At 37.7% G+C, this 24,509-nt stretch overlaps 1 protein-coding gene across 2 annotated transcripts in view; it reads right to left on the reverse strand.

The window, feature by feature from the left end:
* Positions 1 to 205: 205 nt before the first annotated feature.
* Positions 206 to 24,509, reverse strand: part of sema5a (sema domain, seven thrombospondin repeats (type 1 and type 1-like), transmembrane domain (TM) and short cytoplasmic domain, (semaphorin) 5A) — a 203,029-nt gene continuing 178,725 nt past the window's right edge. The window contains exons 17-23 of one of the 2 annotated variants that reach the window (XR_010901397.1): positions 22,726 to 22,935; positions 14,070 to 14,240; positions 11,439 to 11,594; positions 10,649 to 10,693; positions 6,758 to 6,969; positions 2,863 to 3,038; positions 206 to 576 (exon numbers count right to left, since the gene is read on the reverse strand). Coding sequence is in view for 1 of the 2 variants with exons in the window: in XM_067434775.1 (XP_067290876.1) it covers positions 457 to 576; positions 6,758 to 6,969; positions 10,649 to 10,693; positions 11,439 to 11,594; positions 14,070 to 14,240; positions 22,726 to 22,935 (914 nt within the window). In the remaining variant the exon portion in view is untranslated. The remainder of the gene's footprint in view (positions 577 to 2,862; positions 3,039 to 6,757; positions 6,970 to 10,648; positions 10,694 to 11,438; positions 11,595 to 14,069; positions 14,241 to 22,725; positions 22,936 to 24,509) is intronic. The other variant, XM_067434775.1, reaches the window with a different exon arrangement.

Genomic DNA, 24,509 nt, shown 5'->3' on the forward strand with positions numbered 1-24,509 from the left:
GTCCTCAGTGAGGCACAGGGACTTCTGATTTGGCACAGAAGACAAAGCAGTTTGAGAAGGCTCCACCCATTTAGGACACCGGCCCCGCCCACAAAACACTGGAATGCGACCAACCATGCAAAAAGCAACGATAAAGAAAAACACATTAGATGAAGAATCATGCAAATCGTCCATGTGCCATCTCTAGAGTTTATCGGCGTCACGGTTGAATCAAATCGCCTGCTTTATTTGTTCATCATTGTTCAATTTCATTTAGTGATGTCCACACAATTGGAGAGCATGATGTCCTTGTTAACTCTGAAAATGGCTCTGTACAGCTTTATTGGCATTTGATGATAAAATGGTCCCACTTAAAATGTCTTTTTATTTATCCGGGCAAGCAACCCACAAAGAAAAATAAAATCACTAGGTGCTGAAGTTCATGAGGTGAAGATGACTGGAATCACAGATCCATTTTTAAAAGTCGTCATATGTGTTGACGTCGGTGAAGTATGCGTTGGTATATGTTTTTCCTGCTAGCTGAGGGTTGAAATACTTATTTCTTTCCTCCAGGATCAAGTTATTCTTATTGAAAGCCTGCGGATGAGAGAAAAAAGGTGTTTTTAGAAACACATAACCAAAGTGAAATGTAAAATACTTTTTTGTTTTGCATCAAGGATGAAACGTCAGACTGTATTGGGTTGTGGATCTAGGCAAAGAAGAAATCAAATCACAAATCACTTGAAAAATTAAACAAAAATGTTGCTTTGAGACTAAATGATGGTCAAACCATGAAGAGGGTTTAACAAAAGACTGATCCACTAAGCTGACTTTTACTAACTTAAAATATTGGCCAAGGAAGTTAGTATCATTCACAGAAAAATAAAAAAGAACAGTCAAAACTTCACAGCATCAAGACAACATGGAAATGGCTTTTTATTCAAAACCAGAAAATAATTTTTGCTGTTTCTGCCACCCATATGCTCAACATAGATTCATTGTATTAGCTCTGTATCAGTCATTGAAAGAAGGCAATTTTCAATAAAATCGTTTTTATTAGATAAGCAATTAAACATTACTGAGATTTTTAATTATAAAATGCTTATTAAAATAAAATAAATATTTAAAAAAAGCTTTTAATGAATGAAACACAAAAAAGACTTAAAGGTGCACTATGTATTATTTTTAGGGTTGTGCAATATATCGAAATTAGCGAATATCGCAAATGTACATATCGCAATATGCATATCGCAATGCATGCAATATCTGAATGATTTGAATAGGCTACTTCAACATTGTGAAAAGTGTAGGTTTTAGGTCGACGCATATAGCAGAGAATAGACTGGCCACACGACTGCTTGACAATAAAAAGAGAATAATTTGCGAAAAACAATAACTTGCGGCCTCACGCTGCCTGACTGAAACGTGAACGATTTGTGACATAAATGTTTGCTAAAACACAGCTGGCACTTTCAGAAGTTGTAGCAATGCTTTCTTTTCCCAGAAAGAATGTGAAACACAAATGGTTTCATTCTCAGTTTTTAAATATTTTTTTAAATATAATTTTACACACAAATAGCAATATCGTATCGCATATCGCATTATTTAACAAGATATTGCATATCGCATTTTTCTTCAATATCGCAGAGCCCTAGTATTCTTTGCAGTAAAATATCCAAAAACCACCAGGCCAGTGTTATATATTTTGTTCAGTTGAGTTCTTACAATATCTCAAATGTTTCCAACTATTTGTAAATCGTAAAAACATTGCTATTTTAACCAAGGAGCCGGACATCTGAGCGAGCCGCCTGTCAATTGCATCATTTCTGCGTTACCCTCGTTTTCCGGTTTTATTCTGCAGAAGTGCTTTAACTCTTAGCAGTGTGAACAAGTGTCACAGCAGCCGCAGAGCGAACGTAGTACAGTGTTACGTCATGACATCATTTTAAATGCACTTAAATATATCTGATATGATAAACAGAGCAGCGTTACCTCATTCATGACCAGAAAAGCTGAAATGGCGCCGACAACTCTGTCCCTACATAATAAAAGTCCCGCTGCTCACGAGCCGTGTGTTTGCGTAACAATCGCTCCAGCAGCCTGGCTCTGCTTTATACTACAATAACATTAATAATCACCTATCCTGAGTCCTATCCCGATTCTTTTCCACCGGCTGTGAGGTAAAAACCACATGTCCCAAAATTCTGAGCTCCAACTTTGATCAAATGATGCCTTTGTTTTGAATAGGCGCCCTCAAGTGAATGGAAATATTATATTGTGCAGCTTTAAGGTGACAAGGTTTATATATTAAAAGATTAAATATAAAATATAAATAAATAATGACATAAGATGGTTATTTTAAAATGTTTATCAATTGTTTATCATTTATAGTATTTTTTAAATTGATAAATGAAACAAGGTTCATGAATAATCAAAGTTTAATTCGAAACAAATATATTTAAAAAAAATAAGATGTTTGTAATGCTTATTACAATAACAAAATGCAAAAAGATATTTAAAGATAATGATGAAAAGACATTTACTCAGTTCAGTCTTTTGTAAAACGGCAACATCTCCTACATAATTAGTAGAACAATTAAAAGCAAATGTTACAAAGCTGTAAGCTAAAACTGAGCTCAGCGGGGTGGCAATAACAAGCAAGCAAAATAATAATTTAGAAGAAAAGATTAATCCGATTTACAAGGTAGAGGATAAAAGAGATGGGGGGGACGCATGCAACAAATTGGTAGTAGACACGGCCATAATCACGACACCAAAATTACACTGCCTTCTCACAAGCCTGAGGATCTGCTTTGTGGGATGATGGGAAATGCTGGTGACATATGCAGACAGAACGAATGGGCGAGCACACCTGCCACGTACACGAGGGTCAGGGGAAGGAGAAGGGATTCGCGAGAGGTCTGAGAGTCAGAGGAGAGGATGGTAATGCCGGTCAAGAGTTAGTAGAAAATCTCCAGGCCTCGCGCTACACCAGTGTTAGAAGACAAAGGCTGGCAAATGTGGTGCTCGTCCAAAGGCAAGAGAACGGAAACGTCAGGCTGAAAAGAGGAATGGAGCACAATCATCCTCAGGGCAGCAGGAGACGGAAAGAAGGCCTGCACTGCCGTTTATGGTCTATTTGTGAAGCTATCATTAAAGTCAACATGAAACAGCCCTTTTACTTCCTTAATGTGAAACATATAATTAACCATGCGGGAGTTGATTTTATCCATCATGTTGTTTCATACCGATGGTCAATTGTGGCAGTCTATTTAGCTCCTAAAACACTAAAACTCCAACTTTTAAGCAGAATTTTTGACCAGGATGTAGAGATTTAATGTCAAGCTCAAGCTTAAAATCATCATTGCATTAGTAAATGTATTGCTTTTTGCTATTACTGTAATAACCTTTCAACAGGGTCTCAACTCCTATTCGTCACATTTTGATGCTGGTCAATTCCCTTCAGCGTCACTTTTTAACGCTCAAGGTTCTCCTTTAGTGTTGTTTTTTGATGTACAGTACTTCAATGAGAAACCCTTGAAGACGCGCTGGGCATGGTTATCGCCATGATGGAACTATATATTGGGTTATTGCCATTATGACATGGAGTGCGATTCTTAATTTAATCAGCCAGCTTGTTTTTGTTTTTTTATTTACGCTATTCAGACATGTTTTGAATACATAACCCAACCCCATCCCTAAACCTACCCATTTGTGTATTATAAAAAAACAGGATATAACAGGCAGATACGATGCAGCCACAGTTTATTCAAAAAGTACAAATATTCCAAGTGTTCTGAGGCCAAACGATTGATTTGTGTGAAGAAAATCCCCAAAAAACTGATCAGCGTCGAGTCCATGCCGAAGAAAACATTTAAAAAATTGCCACCCGAAGAAACATTGCATCAGCTTTGATTGTAAAATCTCATTGGCTCTCTTGTGTCTCGTGACCGATCACGGAGCGATGGGATCATCATTTCAGCGATGAAGATCAACTCTATTCTTCAAATAAAGATATCGTATGACTTCAGAAGACTTGGAATGCAACATGAGTTAATACTTTTATACTGTTTTTGCAATAAAAACCCATGACTGTACTTTAATTGGCCTGTTATGTGTTTTATATTGTTGTGAATTGGGTAGGTTTAGGGTAGCCTATAGCCTAAAACTAAAAAAAGCCTAAAAGTAGCCTATAAATATTCATAAAATCATGTCTACTTTTAAAAATGCAAATAATTAAATGAGTATTGATCTCACACATTGGGCAAACAACTGAACCTTTGAACCTTTTATTACACCAAGGGATAGTGGATAGCGGACAATAAAATAAAATTAATATTTTTTTTATCGATCCATTAAAAGTTCACACAACCAAAAAAATTAATACATCAAAAAGTAATCCATATGTGATTGTAATTTATTTCTTCAGAAGACTTTGATTCATGGATTACTTTTTATACTTTTTGATGAGTGAAAGTTTTGGTTGTCAGGACTTTCAATGGATGGACAAAAAACTGAATGTGTTTTGAAGATGAATAATATACTTGCGGGTTTGTCATGCGCCCTTATAAAACCTTATGCTCAAAATAATTAATTGGTTTGAGTAGAGCCAACTCAAATTAAACAAATTAGTTAAAACATTCATTTTTATGAATATTTAGAACTTTATCTGAATTGTTTTGAGTTTTATGAACTTGTTTCTTTTAGTTTAGACAAAATTTAACTGAAATTGGGTTGGGATTTCTATTTCCTAGTATGTTTTGCTATAACACTTGAAAGAGACATTAAATGCATAAATTAATGTTTTTTTTTTTGTGTGCAAGATTAACATTCAGTGGGATATTTAGTAGAGTTTAATGTTTTGTTATCCTAGTTTAGAAGAATTTCTGTTATATTCATATCTGTATATATACATCATGGTAGTCTCGCGTAGCCAGACCTTAAGACTGACGGCAGAAGCTCTGGTCTCTATCGCAGCTTTCATTGGTCGAGGACTGCCCAAGAGGATGTTTGACTGACACCCAACCAATCACAATTTATTTTGTTCCGAGTCATGTTCAGGGGCAATGTCCCTGCAATAAAAGACTGGTGTGCATCTATAAATTATTCACTGAAGAACGTTGTTCAAGTTTACTACAAAAATGGAGCCGCAAATTTCACATACTTTTGAAAATCCAGTGTTTAATTGATCCTGGTAAGCACTCGCTGTCATAATTGTAAACACAACTGTGTTCTTCCTCCACAAGGGAGTTTAGAATCATGGCATTTGTTTCCAGGCGGACCATTAAAGAACGCAACACGTACGTCTCGCGGACATCCTGTACAATTCAACCAATCAGATGATGACTTCAAAAGTCCTGAAGTGTTTCCAAATAAGTGTACCGTATGCACCAGACGTTCAGCCAACGGTCCGTGGGTGTGACGTCTAGGGCTGAGACTACCATCATGGTGACGAGTGAAGCATGAGTTTAGTTGGAGAACAGATATATCTTAAATGTATCATATTGCTGTCCTCATTACGCAAGTGCTATGCTAATGCTACCACTGCATTGTGTAACCAATTAGCATGTCAGCATTTACTGAAGTAGCTAGTTAATGCGAGTCATGTTTCCACTACTAAAAATGTGTGATTACATTATATTTTTAAATTAAATGTAGGAATTAGCTTACTCAAATATTTTAAATGTATGATTACAAAATAAAAATCTAAATGTTCTTCTTACTTAAATTTCTTAACCTAAAAAACTTGAGGAAACTGATTGATGACAGCATTTATATTTTTGGGTGAACTCTCCCTAACCTTCTTTTACGTTTCCTACAGCAGAGGCCTAAAACAATGTCAAACCATTTGGCTATTTGTTAGCATGATTTTATTTTTTAACAAGGTCTAGACTATTTTATTTTAATGAAATATTATAAATACGTTTTTTTCTTTGAAATAATATATTGAGGAATCATGCACATGAACATGTATTAAGAAAGTAAATATGAGCAATTTTGATATATGAGTCATGTTGGCTTTAAGGATCCTGTGTGTGAAGAGATTCCATACTTACAGTAACAAACAGACAGCATTCAGAAGAAGAGAAAAACAATACGACAAGTAAGTTGTGCATGGCAATAATATTGTGTAGCCTTGAAGGTTCATTCATTCTGTCTACAGTCTCAGGACAGTAAAACAAAGAGGCATTTGCTATATTACCCTTCTGGGCTCGGGGTATTGTGTAAGTGACGCTATTCTATTGCAGCATTCAGCTGATGAAATATGCAACTTCTCAAAAGTGTCTGAACAAGCAATAACTGAAGAGCACTTTCTGTAATTAGTCATGAGTCTTGTACATTCAAGTCTAATGAAGCCTTAACTGTCCTTCTCACTAAATGTGAAAAATGATGGCAAGCTTTATTTTTTCTGCACTTATGAAAAAATATATATCCATGTGACAATCTCAAAGTATATTGCATAATGCATTATGTAATAAAAAAAAACTAAATAAAAAAAAAAATTCAGGGTTAAAGCCCACTAAAACAATAACATTCTCAGAAAAATACAGACATGAGCTGCATATTGGTTTCTGATTTCATTTGAGACTATCTCACACAAACACTGAATGTACAAACTGAATCAAAACTTTTCAAATTACTTATGAGAAAGCAGTGTATGAATGTATGAACTGATTTAGACACAAGACAGAGTCACACACAGACCACATACTGGATCCATCGTCTTATTGCTAGAAATAAACAACATTTTCAGATAGCATGAGTGAATAACACCCACCTTAATGGCTTCAACTGAGTCGTACTTGTCCAGTTTGTTGATGTGGTTGGTGATGCTGGTGTTGAGGGGGGCGGCAGAGATGGGATGGATGACCGTGGCATCATGGGACTGCTGCTGGTATCTCTGACAGTAAGTGTACACCAGTAGGGTCACCAGACAGCCGAGAATGGAGCTGCTCAGGCCCACGGCGATCATGTGGAACACATTGAAGTCTTGCAAGAGAGGCAAAATAACTAAATGATCTGACGCAAGCATTGATCCTACAGCCAGTGGATATAAATCATCCATTACCTGAGCCAATTAAACATTATAGTATTTTACAGTCAGTACTGCTGTTGCCTTGAATCTTCATGAACAGCCAATTAATTATTGCATAATTTCTATAAATGGAAAAAATGTACTATGACAAACCATTCCAAATGCACATTTGTTTAATGGTTCCCCAAAAAGCATTGAGGCACATTGTCTCTGCAAACAGTGTGTTGAACATCCATTTGTGTACACAGAATAAATTGCAACAAGAATTATGTTTCCCAGAATACTGGATTCTGATTGGTCAGCTGTGATGGTGAGCAGTCAGATGTGTTTGTATAATAAACACTGAAGCCTTATGTTTCACTGCTGTTGGAATACGGCTACTTTTTGGGACTTTAGATAAGTCCATCCATACCATTCTCAACTCCATGCGTGCCATAACTTTGTCTGACGCACCCACCGCTAGCCTAGCTTAGCACAAAGACTCGAGTAAATCGGCTCAATCTAGCCTACTGCTCAATAAGTGCACAACACCGAAAAATAGTCCCCAGCACGATTTCTGTGCAAGCAGGTTGTCACGTTGATTACGTTGACGGCAGTTAGCCTATTTTCAGACGCTGCGTAATATCATTGCACCGCTGCACGGCAGCAAATTTCCTGGATTATTAAGCAGGAATGAGAGTATAGTTCCTAGCCATATCGGTCTAGAATATTTCAACTTTTCATGTCCCGTCGGTCTTAGTACACGATGTAACTATACACATCACAACATGTAAATAGGAAAATGTTATTTTGTCACTTATTGAGCAGTATGGAACTGTTTACCTCCAGTCTTTGTGCTAAACTAGGCTAGCGGTGGATTCGTCAGCCCATCCCCCTTCCACACACAAACACACACAGAGTGAGAGAGAGACTTCCCAATCCCTACCACACACACACACACACACACACACACACACACACACACACACACACACACACACACACACACACACACACACACACACAGTGACTACGTTTACATGGACAGCAGTAATCTAATTATTGACCTTATTCTAAATAAGACAATATTCTGATTAAGGTGTTTACATGAGTTGCTTTTAGAGTACTCCGTTCATGTTCCCGTTTTACATGTGATAGAACATAGATCGATTATGGCACGTCATTACGTCTCCATGCCACGCTATGTTCTCCAACATCCAATCATAGCGTGACTTTGGCAGGTGTGTTAATTTTATGGGCTCAGTAAACCCGCTGTCACTTCACCTGCGGGTGTCGCTGTTGGACAGTGTCACTTTACATTAAGAAGTATAACAAAACATGCGTTTTTATAATGTTTTATATCTACATTTACGTTGATTAATTTTTTAAAAATTATGTATTGCCTCTTTTTTTTTCTTTTTTTTTGAAGAGACACTGCCCCTCTTTCCTCCTTATTGACAGCCTACATTTAGAATAATAGCTTTGATTAATTATGAAAAAGGTTTAAAAATAATGACTCTTTGGATTGTTTTTCCTGCCGTCGAGCCACAGGCGTTCACTGAATGACCCATCTGGTTTGCGATTACAGATACAAACTTATTGTATTTTACTTTTACAATGAGCATAATAATTACAACAAAAATAAAAATAGAGAGAGAGGACGCAGTGTTCACAATGAACAGTCAAGTAAAACACACACCGCCCATAGCAATGACGTTTATGGCAACGACTTTTCAGACTAACAGATCCGTAAAAGATAAACGCAACTTTTCCACCAGTTGTTACTGTTTTGTACACGTTGTTATATTAAGTATAATTCCAATTTTGTTTTATTGGCCACAATATTATCGATGATTGTTGAAAGGGGCACGTTTGATTAATTTTCAAAAAGGGCAGAGGCTCCAACCCACAAAGCCTCCCCTCTGCACTCCCCTGTTGTGTGTAACGTTATGTGTCCTGTCACAAAATGCGGTGAAATCTCCGACATGACATTAATAGTTAGATTAAGGTGTGTACATGTCTCTGATAATGCGACTAAAATAGGCATACTCCACATGTCTTAATCCGATTTATGTGTAGTTAGATTATGACTTTAATCAGATTAAGGTAATTAGAAATCGCTGTCTACATGGTAGCCTCTTAATCAGAGTATTGTCTTAATCAGATTAATATCGGAGTATTGTTGTCCATGTAAACGTAGTCAGTGAGAGAGAGAGTGAGAGTGAGATACACTAATTAAGTTTGAAGTAAATCGGGTGAAAATAAGACAGTGATTTAAGGCATTTTTGAAAGTGACACACTTCCTTCTGCCATTTGGTGGCGCTATATCCAGTTATGGCACGCATGAAGATGAGAATGGTATGTATAGACTTATTTTTTTTTTTTGGCGTTCATTAATATGGTGAATAAGCTAAAGTTCCAAAAAGTCAGCGTGTTGCTTTAAGATGTGTTTTAGTTGACTGGAAGTAGACGAGGAAGACACATTCCCGTTTACACTTGGTGTTTGTCCACTTTCAATCACTGTCCTGATTTCTTTGAGGGGAGGGTCTATGGGCAGGTAAATGTGTGGGTTTTTCCAGATCTTTCGATCTTATAGACAAAATAAGCTTGCCCAATTTACAGCTTTAATTTCCGCTCTGACAGCCCCAAGACCAGGCTGAATGCTGTGTGTGTTAGAAATCAGGAATGGTGAGCGCTTGGTACATTTTTCTTGGGTCTTCAGCCGACAAAGTTTAAATCCTGTCTGTCAGTAGGCGGAGAGCAGATGCTCTTTTCTGTCTGTTCAAACACATTCAACCACATGAGCGAAACTCACTATGAACGCATATCCGGATGAATGCGCTTTTCCACTACATCTGGAAGTGGTCTAAAGTGGACAAGCTCATAACATTTCGACCCTGTTTACACCTGTATTAAACATCTATTCATGATCGATCGACCAAACTACATCTTAATACCAGGTGTAAACAGCGCCTCTGATATAAAAATGACTTTGGAGGATATTTTAATAAACACTATCCTTCACTATGTTTTTGAAAGAAGTCTCTTATGCTCACCAAGTCTGCATTTATTGGACAGTAAAAACTAATATTGTGAAATATTATTACAATAAAATACTACATTTGAGTACATTTCAAAATGTATTTTATTATAAACATATAATATAAACATAATCAAAGTCTTCAGTGTCACATGATCCTTCAGAAATCATTATAGTTTGATGATTTCTCAATAAACATTTATTATTATCAATGTTGAAATTGTTTAATTTGATATTTTTTATATTTATTTATATATTTTAAATGCTGAAAGTTTAAAAGAACAGCATTTATTTGAAATAGCAATATTTTGTAGTATTATAAATGTCTTAACATTTACTTTTGATCAATTTAACGCTGCCTTGCTAAAAAAAGAAAAAGAAAATCCTCAAAAACATGGCTTTTTATTAGCAAAAGCTTTCAAGCTAAGATTATCTAAGCTTTAAGCTAATATAACAATAACTTTAACTTGAATCAATATTTCATGTCCATGTCCTTTTAAATATTTATTTATTTGGCAAGTAGGCGTGTACTAAATGGGATAATGTACAGTCTAACCCCAGCAGATTGATATAAGGCTGCTTGTACACTATATGAGTCGGCATACACTGCTTACCTCCACACCATCTTTCCTCCTGACTTGAACGTGCAACAGACGTTTCTGAGGAAAAAGGGGGAAAAAAAATCAAGGGAGGAAAAGGGAAATTAATCCGTCAGGCTGATAAATGAGATCTTTAGAAGTTTCAGAACATTATAGCAAGCAAATTTCAAACTGAAACTATTATCGGCAAAATTCAAAGAGCTGAATAAGGCACCTGCGACGCATTTTTATGATCAGTAATGGAAGTAAATGAGGTATAAAACTTTTCTAATGAGCTGTAATGGAATGTTACTCTGTGAAAGATAAGGGCTCTGCAGGGCAGACAATATTTACACAAGATTTACAGAATGGTCTTAAAAATTCACTCCCTGCGCTACACTGTAATAACTCCCCTGACGATCATATGTTTAGCTATTTCCATTTCTACAATAACTCATTTTTAAGACGCTTATGATCAGAGCAGGAAGTACAGTTATTAAGGTACGATCTTCCTGCTTTCAATTAGCCACCTCATGTTTGAGTTTGTAAAACTGGTTGTTAGATGCAGCAGAAGTATCTCAGGTATTGAGTGTATGAATGCAAATGCTACATGAAACATCCCTGTAATGCATTTGTTCGATCGTGCCACTTAGACAAGGCAGAGGATGAGAGGCTAATTATCCCTGCACTGCAGAAATCAATGGTTTGGTGTGTCTCGCATTACTTCTTGTCAATAAGGGAAGATCCTTGTTTGTCCAGGGGTCGATATGGCAAGTGTTTGGGTGTGTATATATATATGTGTGTGTGTGCGTGTTTGTGTGCTCACCTGGGATGAAGTTGGAGATGGGCAGACAGGCACGTGTTTCACTGCTGTTGCCAGAGCACTGGTTGCCGGTAGGAAACAGGACGTCACAGTGCCGCAGGCGAACTTGAGACCCTGATGAGTCGCAGGGGGACCATTCGGACCAATCAGACCAGCTCTCTGTACATGACAACAACAAATCCAAATCAGATGCAAAGTTATGAAGATGAAATGTGAAGTGCTCATCTTATTTATTAAGAAAACAAAAAAACAAAAAAAAGTACATCAAGAAAGCCAGGACAGTATACTGGCTTTATTTTAATTGTAAGGTGACTTAAATGATGACAATATTCTTAAACATGACATAACTCTGCTAAATAACATCATAGGGTCATGAAACACTGTACATTTTCTGAGGTTTTCCTGAAACTTTTGCTTTTAACTCAACGAGAAATAAATAAAACTGACTGTATCAGAAGCCATTTGTGTTGTCTGTCTCCCCTCTTCCCCCTTAACTTCATGAGTTTTATGAGCCCTTAAACCAGCCCACGATGGTTTAAAATGGTCTAGCTGCTCTCCCAGACTGGCCAAGCAGGTTTTTAGCTGGTCTAGCTGATCAGCCATCTAGTCTCTCAACCTGGCAACTACCCAAAATCCTTCTAAAGATGTGGCCACAAGTCCATTGTCAATAACAGAGATGTATGAAGCACAGATCACACAGAATTAACTTTCAAATGAAGCATTTTTCTGTTGGTCAGTGTGGCGAATTTGCATGATCACCTTATCGCCCTCACGCAAAACTCCCAATTGCACAAATTCATACTGGACGGACTGGATTTTGGTCACAATAGTTTGCTGAGCAATGGTAAATGTGACCTTAAAACCAAGAAACCAGGGGCCAGATTTACAATTTGCAGCCCTGCAGACTCTTTAAAAAAAAAAAATACTGTCAGGATTTACTAAAGGCACACAGGGAAATTAGCTATGAAAGGTCGTGGACACAGTTTTGCGGCTGACCTTATTGCATATGCATTTGTAGGAGTTTCCATGTCAGACTGAAAATGTATGGGATATTCATGCTATATTTTTAAATAAATCATGCAAGGTGTTTTACTAAGGATCACGGTAGTTAAATCAGTCATATTTACAGTAGTATCCCCCCCAACACACACACACACACACACACACACACACACACTGATGCTTTTATTATGCCGGGTTCAGACTGCACAATATTTTTGTGTTACAACTGTCAATATGTCAGATTCTACGATTTTGTCTCCTAAATTGTTGTTGTGTAGTGGAAATGAAACCACACGTTGCTTCTCGACATATCATTGCTAGCCGTCTAGATGTGCATGATATTATCGATGAGGTGAAACTAGCAACTGACTACAACCATTTTTCATAAACAACAAATGGTTTTACTAGTCTAATGCTAATTCCAGTACTCACTGGGTTTGTTAAAGTGCTGTCGCTAACATCATGGTAGTTGCAACAGAGGAAATATATAGGTAGGAATATAGTTTTATTAGCTCCAAAAACCTTTCTCATAATTCTCAAACCTCAACTGCATAATTCCACCTAGCAGCACCAATACCATCTCTCTTTTATTTCGCCATGTTTGAAAGCCTTGTGCGAAAGAACTTCTTGGCTCCTATTGGTCAACAACACAGATGTGACTGTACCCATCATGGAGGGCTGAACAATAATTAAACATACTAGTCTTTCTTTCATGAAGAGTCACAGATGCAGCACTGGTTATAGTCCATTATGACACACTATGAAATTAAATGATCGATTCTTGCATTTCGACACCCATTGCCGTTTATGAATCACTCCAACCCTATACGTCAAACAGACTGTGCCAAAATTGGGCTGATCTTATGTAGTCTGAACCTGGCATTAGATTGCGGTAGCACGTAAATTTACCCTCTTTAGTAAATTTTGCCCCAGACCTGCTTAGCACTATACACTCTAGCAGGAAAGGTTGTGTTATGTGGTTATCGTATGAGGGAACTGATTAGGGAACTATTTGGCCTCATAGCTAATTTAAACCAAACTACAACCAAAACATAAAAAGGTTGAAATTCAGTTTAGGAGAACTTCCACACAGGGTCTTCTGATTAGCATTCCCCTCACTTATCCCGTCCCCCTTCTCCCGACTGCACTGTACAGCTACACGCGAGCGTGTAATGAATGGTGTGACAGATAGACCTGAACGCAGCTAATAAAAGGTCACTCCGTAACCTCACTACACTTCCGGCTAATGGATGGACTGACATTTGAATACAAGCTCTCTTCTCCCATTCACCTTTCCGTGGATCAATGTGCAAGGTTTGACTCTGTCATCAATCGCCTTATCTTGCCCTCCTCCACTGCTCTCCCTGCTGCGAGCTTATGCATATTATCTTCGTATCGCAAGCTCAGCTTTACCATTTGCTTTTCTATGATGTGTGACATTTTGATTTCCTCTTCTTTCATTCCACCACGGGCCGCTTTAGACATGATACACAAAGAAAGGAAAGCAGGTACAAAACAAAGGCTTCCTATCTGAAAAAAAGTCATGTAATTTTCTGTTGGCGTCAAGGTGTGAGTGTGTGTATGAGTTCACTTAGGTTGAGTTCATGCACGTGATAAATTGAGTGTGTGTACCAGGGCAGGGTTGGATGTTACAGAGGGCCTCTTCAGTATGCAAACCCAGGCAGATGTCACCTCCGTAGGCAGGTGGAGGGTTGTTACAGGTGCGTGTGCGCATGTAGTGGCCTCCTCCGCATGTCACTGAGCATTTAGACCAAGGTGACCAGCACGACCAGCTCCCATCCACTGAAAGATAAGGAAAAGAGGACACTCGAATTACTACTGCGATCGTGTCATGAATAATTTTGGGACTAGTGTCTGACATTTCTTTCAGTAAATATTTTCTGGAATAAGTTTGAGGGTGATTACAGCTATACATGTGTAAAAATAGCTCATAACGATAGAGGCAAAAGCATTTTCTCCTACCCCTTTTCGCACTTGCTCAGATAAACATGTTTAGTTTCATTAAATGTGAATGGGACATATAATGGAAAACAGGATTTAGAATAAATAAAACAATAATTTTAAAGCAGCACTAGGTAACTTTTCAACCTTCATAATGTATTTTCAAGACTTGTGATGATAGATCGACTTACAATAGGTTGAATGACACTTCTGCCATAGCTTGATGGGGTCTGTATCGTTTTTAATCGTACTTTTAAACTTCGGGTTTCGGGTAGTAACTCGAGAAAAAAAAAAAGAACTACAAAATTCGACTGCTTTACGGCATATATGTCACTTCCACCAACACCCACACTTCCTTAAATTCGGACGTGCGAGCCCAACTTTGTTCGTCGGATAATATAGTCATGTCCGAAGCAGCACAGACAAATAAGAAAGAAAAGGTTTTGTTGGAGGAAAGCAATAAGAGGAAACGAAAAAGTGATTGGATTAAAGGCAGGACGAGGATCAACATTGGACCAGCGTTTGCTCGTCGCCGTGAGCTGAAGGAGGCGTGCCCGACCGATGCTGTCATGGTTGTTACGGTGATTACCTACCACTCAAACATTGAATTGAAGTATCATATAGATTCTGTAAAACAGTAACCAATAGACTACTATAATGACTCTGGCTTGTAAACGTGAGCATCGTGATTATTTGGCGTTTGAAAAAAATAAAACCCATGAAATTATATTCATATGACATGCTGAAACATATTCCACTGACTGTACCTGGGATGAAGACATTTCACACGCGCCGCCAGAAGAACACCTGCATGTGAACTCCTCCTGCAGTGTTCAGGGTAACTGTTAGTGCTGCACCAACCCGCGGGGACGCTTTTATGAAGTTATTTGGCCCGCCCCGCACCACTGTATATATTTTTACAACCCGCCGCACACCCGCGACCATTAAATAGACATACGCGGGTTATGAGACGACCCGCGCATTACTAGTACTGGGCTATCAGGGTTATCATGTCAACAAATGCATGCGCGATGGCATCCCCTGTTGTAGGATGACAGAGCTTACGACAGTAGTTGAGGACATTATTTTTTCCCAACTGTAGGGGGACCCCGAGAGCAAAAGTTGCCAAGTGCTGCTTGAAATAGTATTCAATAATATTCAACTGAAAATGTACACACTCCATTGTACCCACTCCACTCCCCACACCAAGCCATTCAGAGATCATCACATTTGTAATATCAGCACACATTCAATATTATGCACTTTAGTGGGATTTAATTATTTGAAGGGGTTTACCAATCATAGCATAGCTCATTTATGTATAAAACAATGTTAAAAGACCACTGGCCTGTTAAAAGGCAAGAAAGAGGTAGAAAATAGTCAGGGAGAAATAGCTTAAACTGATGGGCATTTTTCTGCTGGCCAAGCTGGGAGACCATCTTAAACCAGCTAAAACCAGACAGTCTTTTTAGGCTTGTTTTTGCTGCGGTTTATGGTGTGGGGATGTTTTTCAGGGGTTGGGCTTAGCCCCTTAGTTTTGTGAAAAGAACATTTAATGCTTCAGCATACCAAGACATTTTGGATAATTTCATGCTCCCAACTTAGTGGAAACACTTTGGGGATGGCCCCTTCCTATTCCAAAATGACTGTGTACCAGTGCACAAAGCAAGGTCCATTAGGACATGGATGAGCAAGTTTGGCATGGAGGAACTAGACTGCCCTGACCTCAAGCCAATAGAACACCTTTGGGATGAATTAGAGCGGAGACTGCGAGCCAGACCTTCTCGTTCAACATCAGTTTCTGACCTCACCGATGCACTTCTAGAAGAATGGTCAACAATTCCCATAAACACACTCCTAAACCTTGTGGAAAGCCTTCCCAGAAGAGTTGAAGCTGTTATAGCTGCAAAGTGTGGACCAACTCCATATTAAACCCTACGGATTAAGAATGGGATGCCATTAAAGTTCATGTGCAAATAAAGACAGGCATCCAAAAACATTTTCTGAAATATAGTGTAGATCCAGGACATTTATGCATCTAATACCTCAAAATGAATGAATGAAATTACATGTTACCTCAAATACAATCACTACAATGAAATCATCCGGTGTCAAAACAAGCTAAATCCCTCTGCGCTTGTGCCATAAATAATTTTGGGACTAGTATAGTGTCTGATATTTCTTTCAGTAAATAGTGACAATATTTTTCTGAATAATTTTGAGTGTGATTGCAACTATAAATGTGCAATGACAGTTCATATTAATAGTTCATATTGAAGTCTGTGTTTATATAACATCCATTCATGGAAAATGATATGGGAAAACAAGTCATTCAGAAAGCATCAAATTTGTAATATCAGAACTATTATGAACCATTATGCTTTAGATATCAGAACATATTCAACATACAGAAATTTGGTGAGGCTTTACTCTACATTTCCCATTTGAAGCAAAGCTCATTTACATGTGAAACTCTTGAAAACAACACTGGCCCGTTGAAAAAGTGAGACAGGATAAAAATAGTGATACAAAACAATTCCCTACTGGAAAAAAATCATGAAAAAATGCTTATAAGTGGACTATATTTAATTGAAAAATATATAGTACATTTATGCATCTAGTACCACAAAGAATGAGTGACATTGCCCTAGTTATCCCTGACACAGTCTCTACAATAAAATCAACTAGTGTCAAAACAAGCTAAATCCAGATGCTGAGACTGCTAAGAATCGCATGAAAAGAGAGGCTGTTCACACAATCTGCTCTGGAGCCCTGCCTTTCCCTTGCACTCTCACACTGACCCCTGCTCTAATTAATGAGGCTAAACGAACCATCAATTCACTCCCTCCCCTCTTCAGCGAGTGCCAAGCTCAGGGTCATCAACCTCGACAACTGGGGGAACAGAGAACAACTCGCAAAACACTAGGACTGCCTTAGCGCTAATTAAAGAAAAACAACCATATACTGAGTCTCATTTTTAAATTAGCATTAGCTATCTTGTAAAAGAGGGGTGAGCGCTTATGTCACTGACATAAACAGCTATGTTAAGTACTGTATACTTCACAGTATAATGCCTACTATTAAAAGTTTTTGTTTAATGTCTTAAAGGGATAGTTCACCATAAAAATAACAATTCTATCATCATTTACTCACCCTAATTTCGTTCTTAGCCAATAAGAATTTACTCTATGAAACACAAATGAAAGTCATGGTAATCTAAAAGGTCATTAAGACATTGTGAAATTAAACAAAATGAATCGAGCGCTTTAATCCAAGTCTTGTGAAGAGATGATCCCATTATATTATGGAACAGATTAAATTTAGAATTGTTTTTTATATATAAACACACATACTCAATAGTCCAGGCAAAGTAATGTTTTACGACAGACTAATTGTAAAATATTTTTTTTCAACTTAGATAATTTCTATGAGGTGTCCAGAACAACATACTAAAAGTCCTAAGGAATCCTAGTTGATGAAATATGTTACATTCTCATCAATCCGAGATGTGTGCCATAGGCCAGACAACAATAGACCCCAATGGGTGTGCGCATCACTGGCTGTACAGAGCAAACTTCATTGGTTCTCGTGAATCACGCACGCATGTTTGAGCTTCTTTGTTTACAATGGGTGATGTGCTCTATGTGTGTCAATCATTGTATCCTGTCTCTTCATAAGACTTTGATTAAAATGCTTGGTTCATGTAGATTTTATGATGCCTTTAAGACCCTTTTGGAGCTTGAAAGTTTTGTTTAGCTGCATCTTTAATGAATGGACAGAAAACTCACAGGTTTACAAATATTTTAACTCTTTCCCCACCATTGACAACATTTTCCAGCTTTCTCTGTTTTTCACTGTTATACGGTAGGGGGTACTATGACATCTTCTAAAAGAGTACAGCATTTTCTGATCAAAGCACAGGAGAAAAGGAAACAGAAACAAGCGATAACATGCAGTATATAAGCAGATGCATGTAAAATAATGTGATCATCAACATTAAACAGCATTTAAATCAAAACTGCCTAATGCTACTGAATGAAATGTTGACTTAAAGGAACACTCAGTATTCCTTTAAAGGGGGGGTGAAATGCTGTTTCATGCATACTGAGCTTTTTACACTGTTAAAGACTTGGATTCCCATCCTAAACATAGACAAAGTTTCAAAAACTAATGTTGGACGTTTGATGAGTATTTCTGTGTCAAAAATACTCCTTCCGGTTTCTCACAAGTTTCGGCGAGTTTTTTTCGAGTATGGGTCTACTTGACGTTAATAAGAGCGGAAGGTCCTTGTATGGGCCGTACGGGCTCTTCTCCCGGTAGGGTGTGCGCGCGCGTGACTAGAGCACGCTGTAAACAGTCCCTCAGATGCAGATCCAGTCGTCCGTGAACACTTATGTGGTGCCGCGCTTCTCTTTATTCCTATGGGTGACGTCGAGCGACTTCAACGCTTCAGCACAGCATTCCGGGAAGGCAGCGCTGCATTTGAACCGATTTGAACGCAGAAATGATGGGAAGCTTCACAACATCGTTTCAGTTGCGTCTCAAAATGGATTTACACAGGACTTTACCAAATCATACCAAAGAAGTGTGTTTTTGACGGAGCAGTCCCAGCGATAAAGTTTCGGTCCGTCTTTGGAAGCAGCCGGTGAGTTAACTTAAACTGCTTCAAATGTCTCTGCTTTTGGCTACGGACGCATGAGTAAACATCAGTAAACGACACGATCGCGTGCTTCGTCATTCAAATGCGCTAACGGTTACTCCATTGTTGTTCTCTGTATAACGTTACAGTATGCTTGCTACTTCTAAGGTCTAGTCGCATACAATAGTCCATAAACCGAATCATGTCCTCATACACTGCGAGTAAACACACAGAAATGTGGAGAGGCCATTAAATACAGTAACTTACATACCACAGAGACGGACGTCCTGATGTTGCCGTTTCTCCTGTTCAATTTATTTCCCTCAGATTAGATTCTGGATCATTATCTGTATTAGCTGAGAGAGCCATGGGTTTCTCCACGCTTGAGGACGTCACCGCTTTGCGTGCTTGTCATTCTTTAGCTCCGCCCACACGATACGCCTCCAGGCGCTCGGTTTTTTCCGGAAAGACTCGGTACAGCCTATATTTCTTTTATAAATATGATACAACTAAAGACTTTTCGGAGATATGAAGGATGCAATACTACTCTATAGGTACTCAAGATTGACATGAGATTGACTGAAACTGAGTGTTTCACCCCCCCTTTAAGACGAGCTATAGGACTGTGAAGCTTTGAGGCTGTTCATGGACTCCATCTCCATCTGTGTTTTGATCATCATTCATTTGAATCTGATCTGAATGTGATGTGAATTTTCTCAGGTTTTTTCTCAAAATGTAGCTTTTTTATGAAACTTACCCACATTCAGGCGTTGATAAAAAAGAATGCATGAAGCTAGAATAAAACAGTATTTTAAAGCAGAGGCTCTATTCCTCTTTATAAGTTGCATGTTCATGTATTCACACAAGAAAATATTCATGGATTTTTTTTTCAAAAAAAGCTTGTGGGGAAATAGTTTATCTGCGTTTCGAAAATTAACCAGAGTCTTGGAACGACATGAAGGGGAGTAAATGATGATAGAATTCTAATTTTTGGGTGAACTGTCCCTTTTTGGCAGTGTAATCGAAAAAATTCAGGTTTGACTTTATTTTTCATTTCAATAGATATTGCTATAATATTGTTATTATGAATTAAAAGGTCAAACATACTTTTTCTTGTCTGTTGCCTTTTGATGTTTTAGAATATTTGCTAGCTAGTGAAGGTTTTATGACTCACATGTTTGGTGAAAAAAATAGAAAAGGTAACTTTTTTAAAGGTATAAGCAAACCAAACATTGCATGTTACCATTTGTTATAACTTCGCTATCGTGAAAAATGATAAATCAGCTCATGTCGGCCACTGTGTGACTGATCATCTCATTTCACCTTTTGTGGCCTGCGACAAGAAAAGATTCATTCGTTTTAGCGCCGCAACAACAGCAACCACGAGACCTTTCTCTGCTTCTTTCAAAACAAAATAATGCATTTCAAAGGTCTGACTTTGAACGTTTAAAGATTTAGCTAGGCAGAAGGAACCAATAAAAGACAGAGTGAGAATACTGGTCACAGACAAGCTCCGGTTCAAAGACGCTTATGGTGGTGTAGAGCAATTTGATGTGTTCTTTCCCAAACTTCCTGCTGGGATACGCCTGATGAAAGTCATCTGTATTATTCTGTCGTCGTCTGTACAAAGGAGCTATTGAATCTAAGCTCAACAAAGACGTTTCATTGGAAGTAGACAAGGACTGAATTAACTTACTGGAGTGCAGAGCACAGTTACTGATCAACAGTGCGCTCAGATAGCTTGCTGTACAATTTGTTATCTGCCAATTTTATGAAATTTTAGCAGACATTCCTGATATGTTGGCAATTACTCCTGTAGAGAAAAACATCAATAAGGCTAATCAGGTCTTAAAACCTCTGGAGGTCCTTGTTAATGAAGCAGTCCCACTGGTCTTGCTACTGTCACTTTACAGGAAATATGTGATTTCCTGTTATAAAACAGCTGCTGTAAAATTAAGACTGGGGAGCAATTTGTTTTCCAGGATATAATGAAGAGAGACTGCAAGACTCTATAAAATACAGTACCGGTATGCCCTGCTTTGATGGTTCGGGGTGACGTTCATCTCCAAAAACAGGTTATTGATTCATTAGGATCCAAAACAAATTCTGCATTTCCTGATCGTGTCTTACCCACCGTTAGGTATCATAACATACCCAAGAAGCACATTTCCATTTAGACAGCATATTTTCATCACACATAACGATGAGCACTCATTTAATTAAAGAGCTTTTCCCCTCCTTCAACTTTAGAGAGGGTGTACACCATTGTCACAAGCCTTTTAATGACTGAATCCTGCTTTCCCGTCGCTGCCGGTGTAATTAGCCTGAAATGTGATTACACACAACGACGCCACAGAGATTTCTCTCCATTTCCGCCGGCAAATTGGGGTCCTCACACCTTAAAACAGAGAGATTGTCGTCCATGCGTACAAACACTGCACGAGAAAGTGGGTTATATCTTTCCATTATTGTTATATGTCTGTAATTCTTTTTTATTCCCAGCACACCAGAAACAGACTGAAGGGAGATGGTTTGCATGATTGTCTGTACATTCTTAAAAATAAATGTCCCAAAGAGAGTATTCGTACCATAGTGGGGGTTGTTTCTTAAAATATTTTTTTTTAGTGTGAGGAGCATTTTAAAAATCTAAACTTTTTTTCTACTATAAACAATGTTTTTTGCAATGAAAAGCCTGCATGAATGTTAAAGGTTCTTCATGAAACCGCATATGCCAATAAAGAACCGTTCATTTTAAAGTGCCTGATATATTTGGAGAGAGAATGGATAAGTCTTTATTATATTTGTGTTGTTTGAGGTTTTTCCAAATAAACATAAAATATGAATGTAGCTCTCACTGCCTGTGTTCCTTTTCCAACAAATAGGTGCTGGTGCTCAGCCAAATGATATTGTTAACCTCTTTCAGAAGATTTTCCACTAAGCTGAACTATGATATAACTGACTACCCAACCATATAACCGGTACACAAACAAACAAAACATTTCTGTCCTAATTCTAGTGTGAGAACTTAATTTACCATCTAGAAAAATGATTTTATCTCAAGCTGGTTTTGACTAAACTTTTCACATACATGATGAATAAAATGTATAGTTCTCAATTCAAATATTTTAATTGAAATTGTTTAACTTCACACAACTGGAAAAAAGCTAACAACATTATACCAACATTCACATTTTTGGGGTCAATAAGATTAAAAATAATAATATTTTATTCAGCAAACAAAAGTGAACTTTCATAATGTTACAAAAGATTTCTATTTAAAATAAAGGCAGTTCTGACAAATGTAGGTTGATGAAGGAAATGAAGGAAAGAGGAGGAGTGTAGTAAATGATGTCCCGGGTCACTAAAGACCCGGGGTATGTGTTTAAGGGTTAAAATATATTAAAATAGAAAAAGTTATTTTAAATTGTAATAATATTTCAAAATATTACTGTTTTACTGTATTTTTGGAGAATATAAGGGGCTTAAAACTTACCGACCCCAAACATTTGAATGGTAGCTTCTTAGTAATTTATAGTTATCAATTCAAATATATGACATCTATAAACATCATTTCATTTCAGACAGTGAAACTGTGACAGCGACAACGCCATTGCCTGGAGCAGCTGTGTAAGTCACAAAAAAATGAATGTAAAAGGTTGGGAAAGGTGCATATATGAGGAAACAAACCTGGACATGGTGTAGTATTGCACTCCTGAAACTCCTGGGCAGGCCCGAGGCAGGTGATTCCTCCATATTTGGGTTTGGGGTTGGAGCAGGTGCGTTTGCGGTTTCGGACACCTGAGCTGCAGTCCCGACTACACTGGCTCCAAGGGCCCCAGACAGCCCAACCTCCATTTACTGTCAATCCAGTGATACGTCCAGAACGCAGCAAATCTCCTAAAACAAGAATAAACACACAAAACCAACAGGACCCTTTAGCATTAATCTCATTAGACATACAGTCCAAATGTACTACAGAGTCTTTGGAATTATGCTCTTAAACCCTGACATGATTTTTAATTTCAGAATTTTTAATATTTTATGTAAAACATACCATCTAAATTGTATTTCAAAAGATTAGTTCAGAAAGCTAAATAATTCTCTCTTTCATAGATATTGAAGCCATTCACAACTATTAGATTATTATCATTTGTGTCAAAGAAGATCTTATCATACAGAGTGTTTTTGCAGCAGAGTATCTGTCTGCACTGTGACCTCTGTGTTTGTACCTCTGACCTTGAGGCAGATTCAACTGTGACAGTCCCTCTGAGCCACAGCCATTTATCCATTCTGAGCAGGCAGTAGCAGCGCAACATGGGTCGACCTATAATCTCTCCAGCACCAGAGCACACAGCCCTCTCAAAGGTAATAGACTACTTCATAATCTACTCACACCTCAAAGCGGGGCGCCCAGCTCTGATGGCTAGTGGCAGGGGAACACAGGTGTCAGTGCATGCTAGACCCACAGGTAAACAAACCGTGCTACGTTCAATGATTTTAACCAAGAAATGACAGACTACACGGATTTTGACCAAAGTATAAAGTCATATTGTGGAATTAGATTTTGACTTTGCTATGCTCGCTGGTTGTTAAGATGCAAAGGAATGAAGACAAATTGCGATTAAATAATTTGAAAAAGTCAGCGCTACTTTCCCGACCCAGATTCTGTGATGTGTTCATCTGCTGAGCGAGATGGGTGGCATTATATCATGCACAATCAAGAAAATGAATAGCTCTTGTGGATTAAGAGTGTGGCTTTTACACTATTCCCCAGAGCGGTCGTAAACTGTCTAGCGGTCACCAGTGCTTATTAAAAGTTATAGGGGGTGGGCAATTAGAATCGACTCCCTGATGGGTCTGCATAGTGGGTGGTTAACGCCTATGCAAATACATATAATTACCTTGACATACAGCAATCCAGTGTCGCAAGAGGTAACAATGAAACAAATGGTCAACTAAACAGTGTGGGGTGCTCATAATCATAAATAGTGGTGTCTAAAAGCCTGGGACCACTGTGACAAATGTTTGTATAAATTGGCGAAATGCTCAAAAACCTGTGCAAGATGAGGAAAAGTGTGAGCTGGTAAGATCTTTTTAATGCTTTTAAAGGAAGTCTTCAGGAAAACTGGATTTATTTAATTAAAATTTTTAATAAAACAGTAATACTGCTAAATATTTTTACAGTTTAAAACAGCTTTTTTATGTTAATATATTTTTTATATGTAATTTATTCATGAGATGACAAAGATGCATTTTTACAGTATAATTTAATAGTGTTATATAATTTAACAATTTTAAAATGAGAAATTATATTAATATGTATTTTTAAACAATTTCATATTTAAGGATAAAATTATATTCATTTTTAATTATTAAATATAATAATATATTTGTCAATTATAAATTATATTATGTGTAGTAATTAAATATAATTTAATAATGTTTACATAATAATTATACATTATTATAAT

This window comes from Pseudorasbora parva, chromosome 24 (assembly GCF_024679245.1).
Source record: "Pseudorasbora parva isolate DD20220531a chromosome 24, ASM2467924v1, whole genome shotgun sequence".
Lineage (NCBI taxonomy): Eukaryota > Metazoa > Chordata > Actinopteri > Cypriniformes > Gobionidae > Pseudorasbora > Pseudorasbora parva.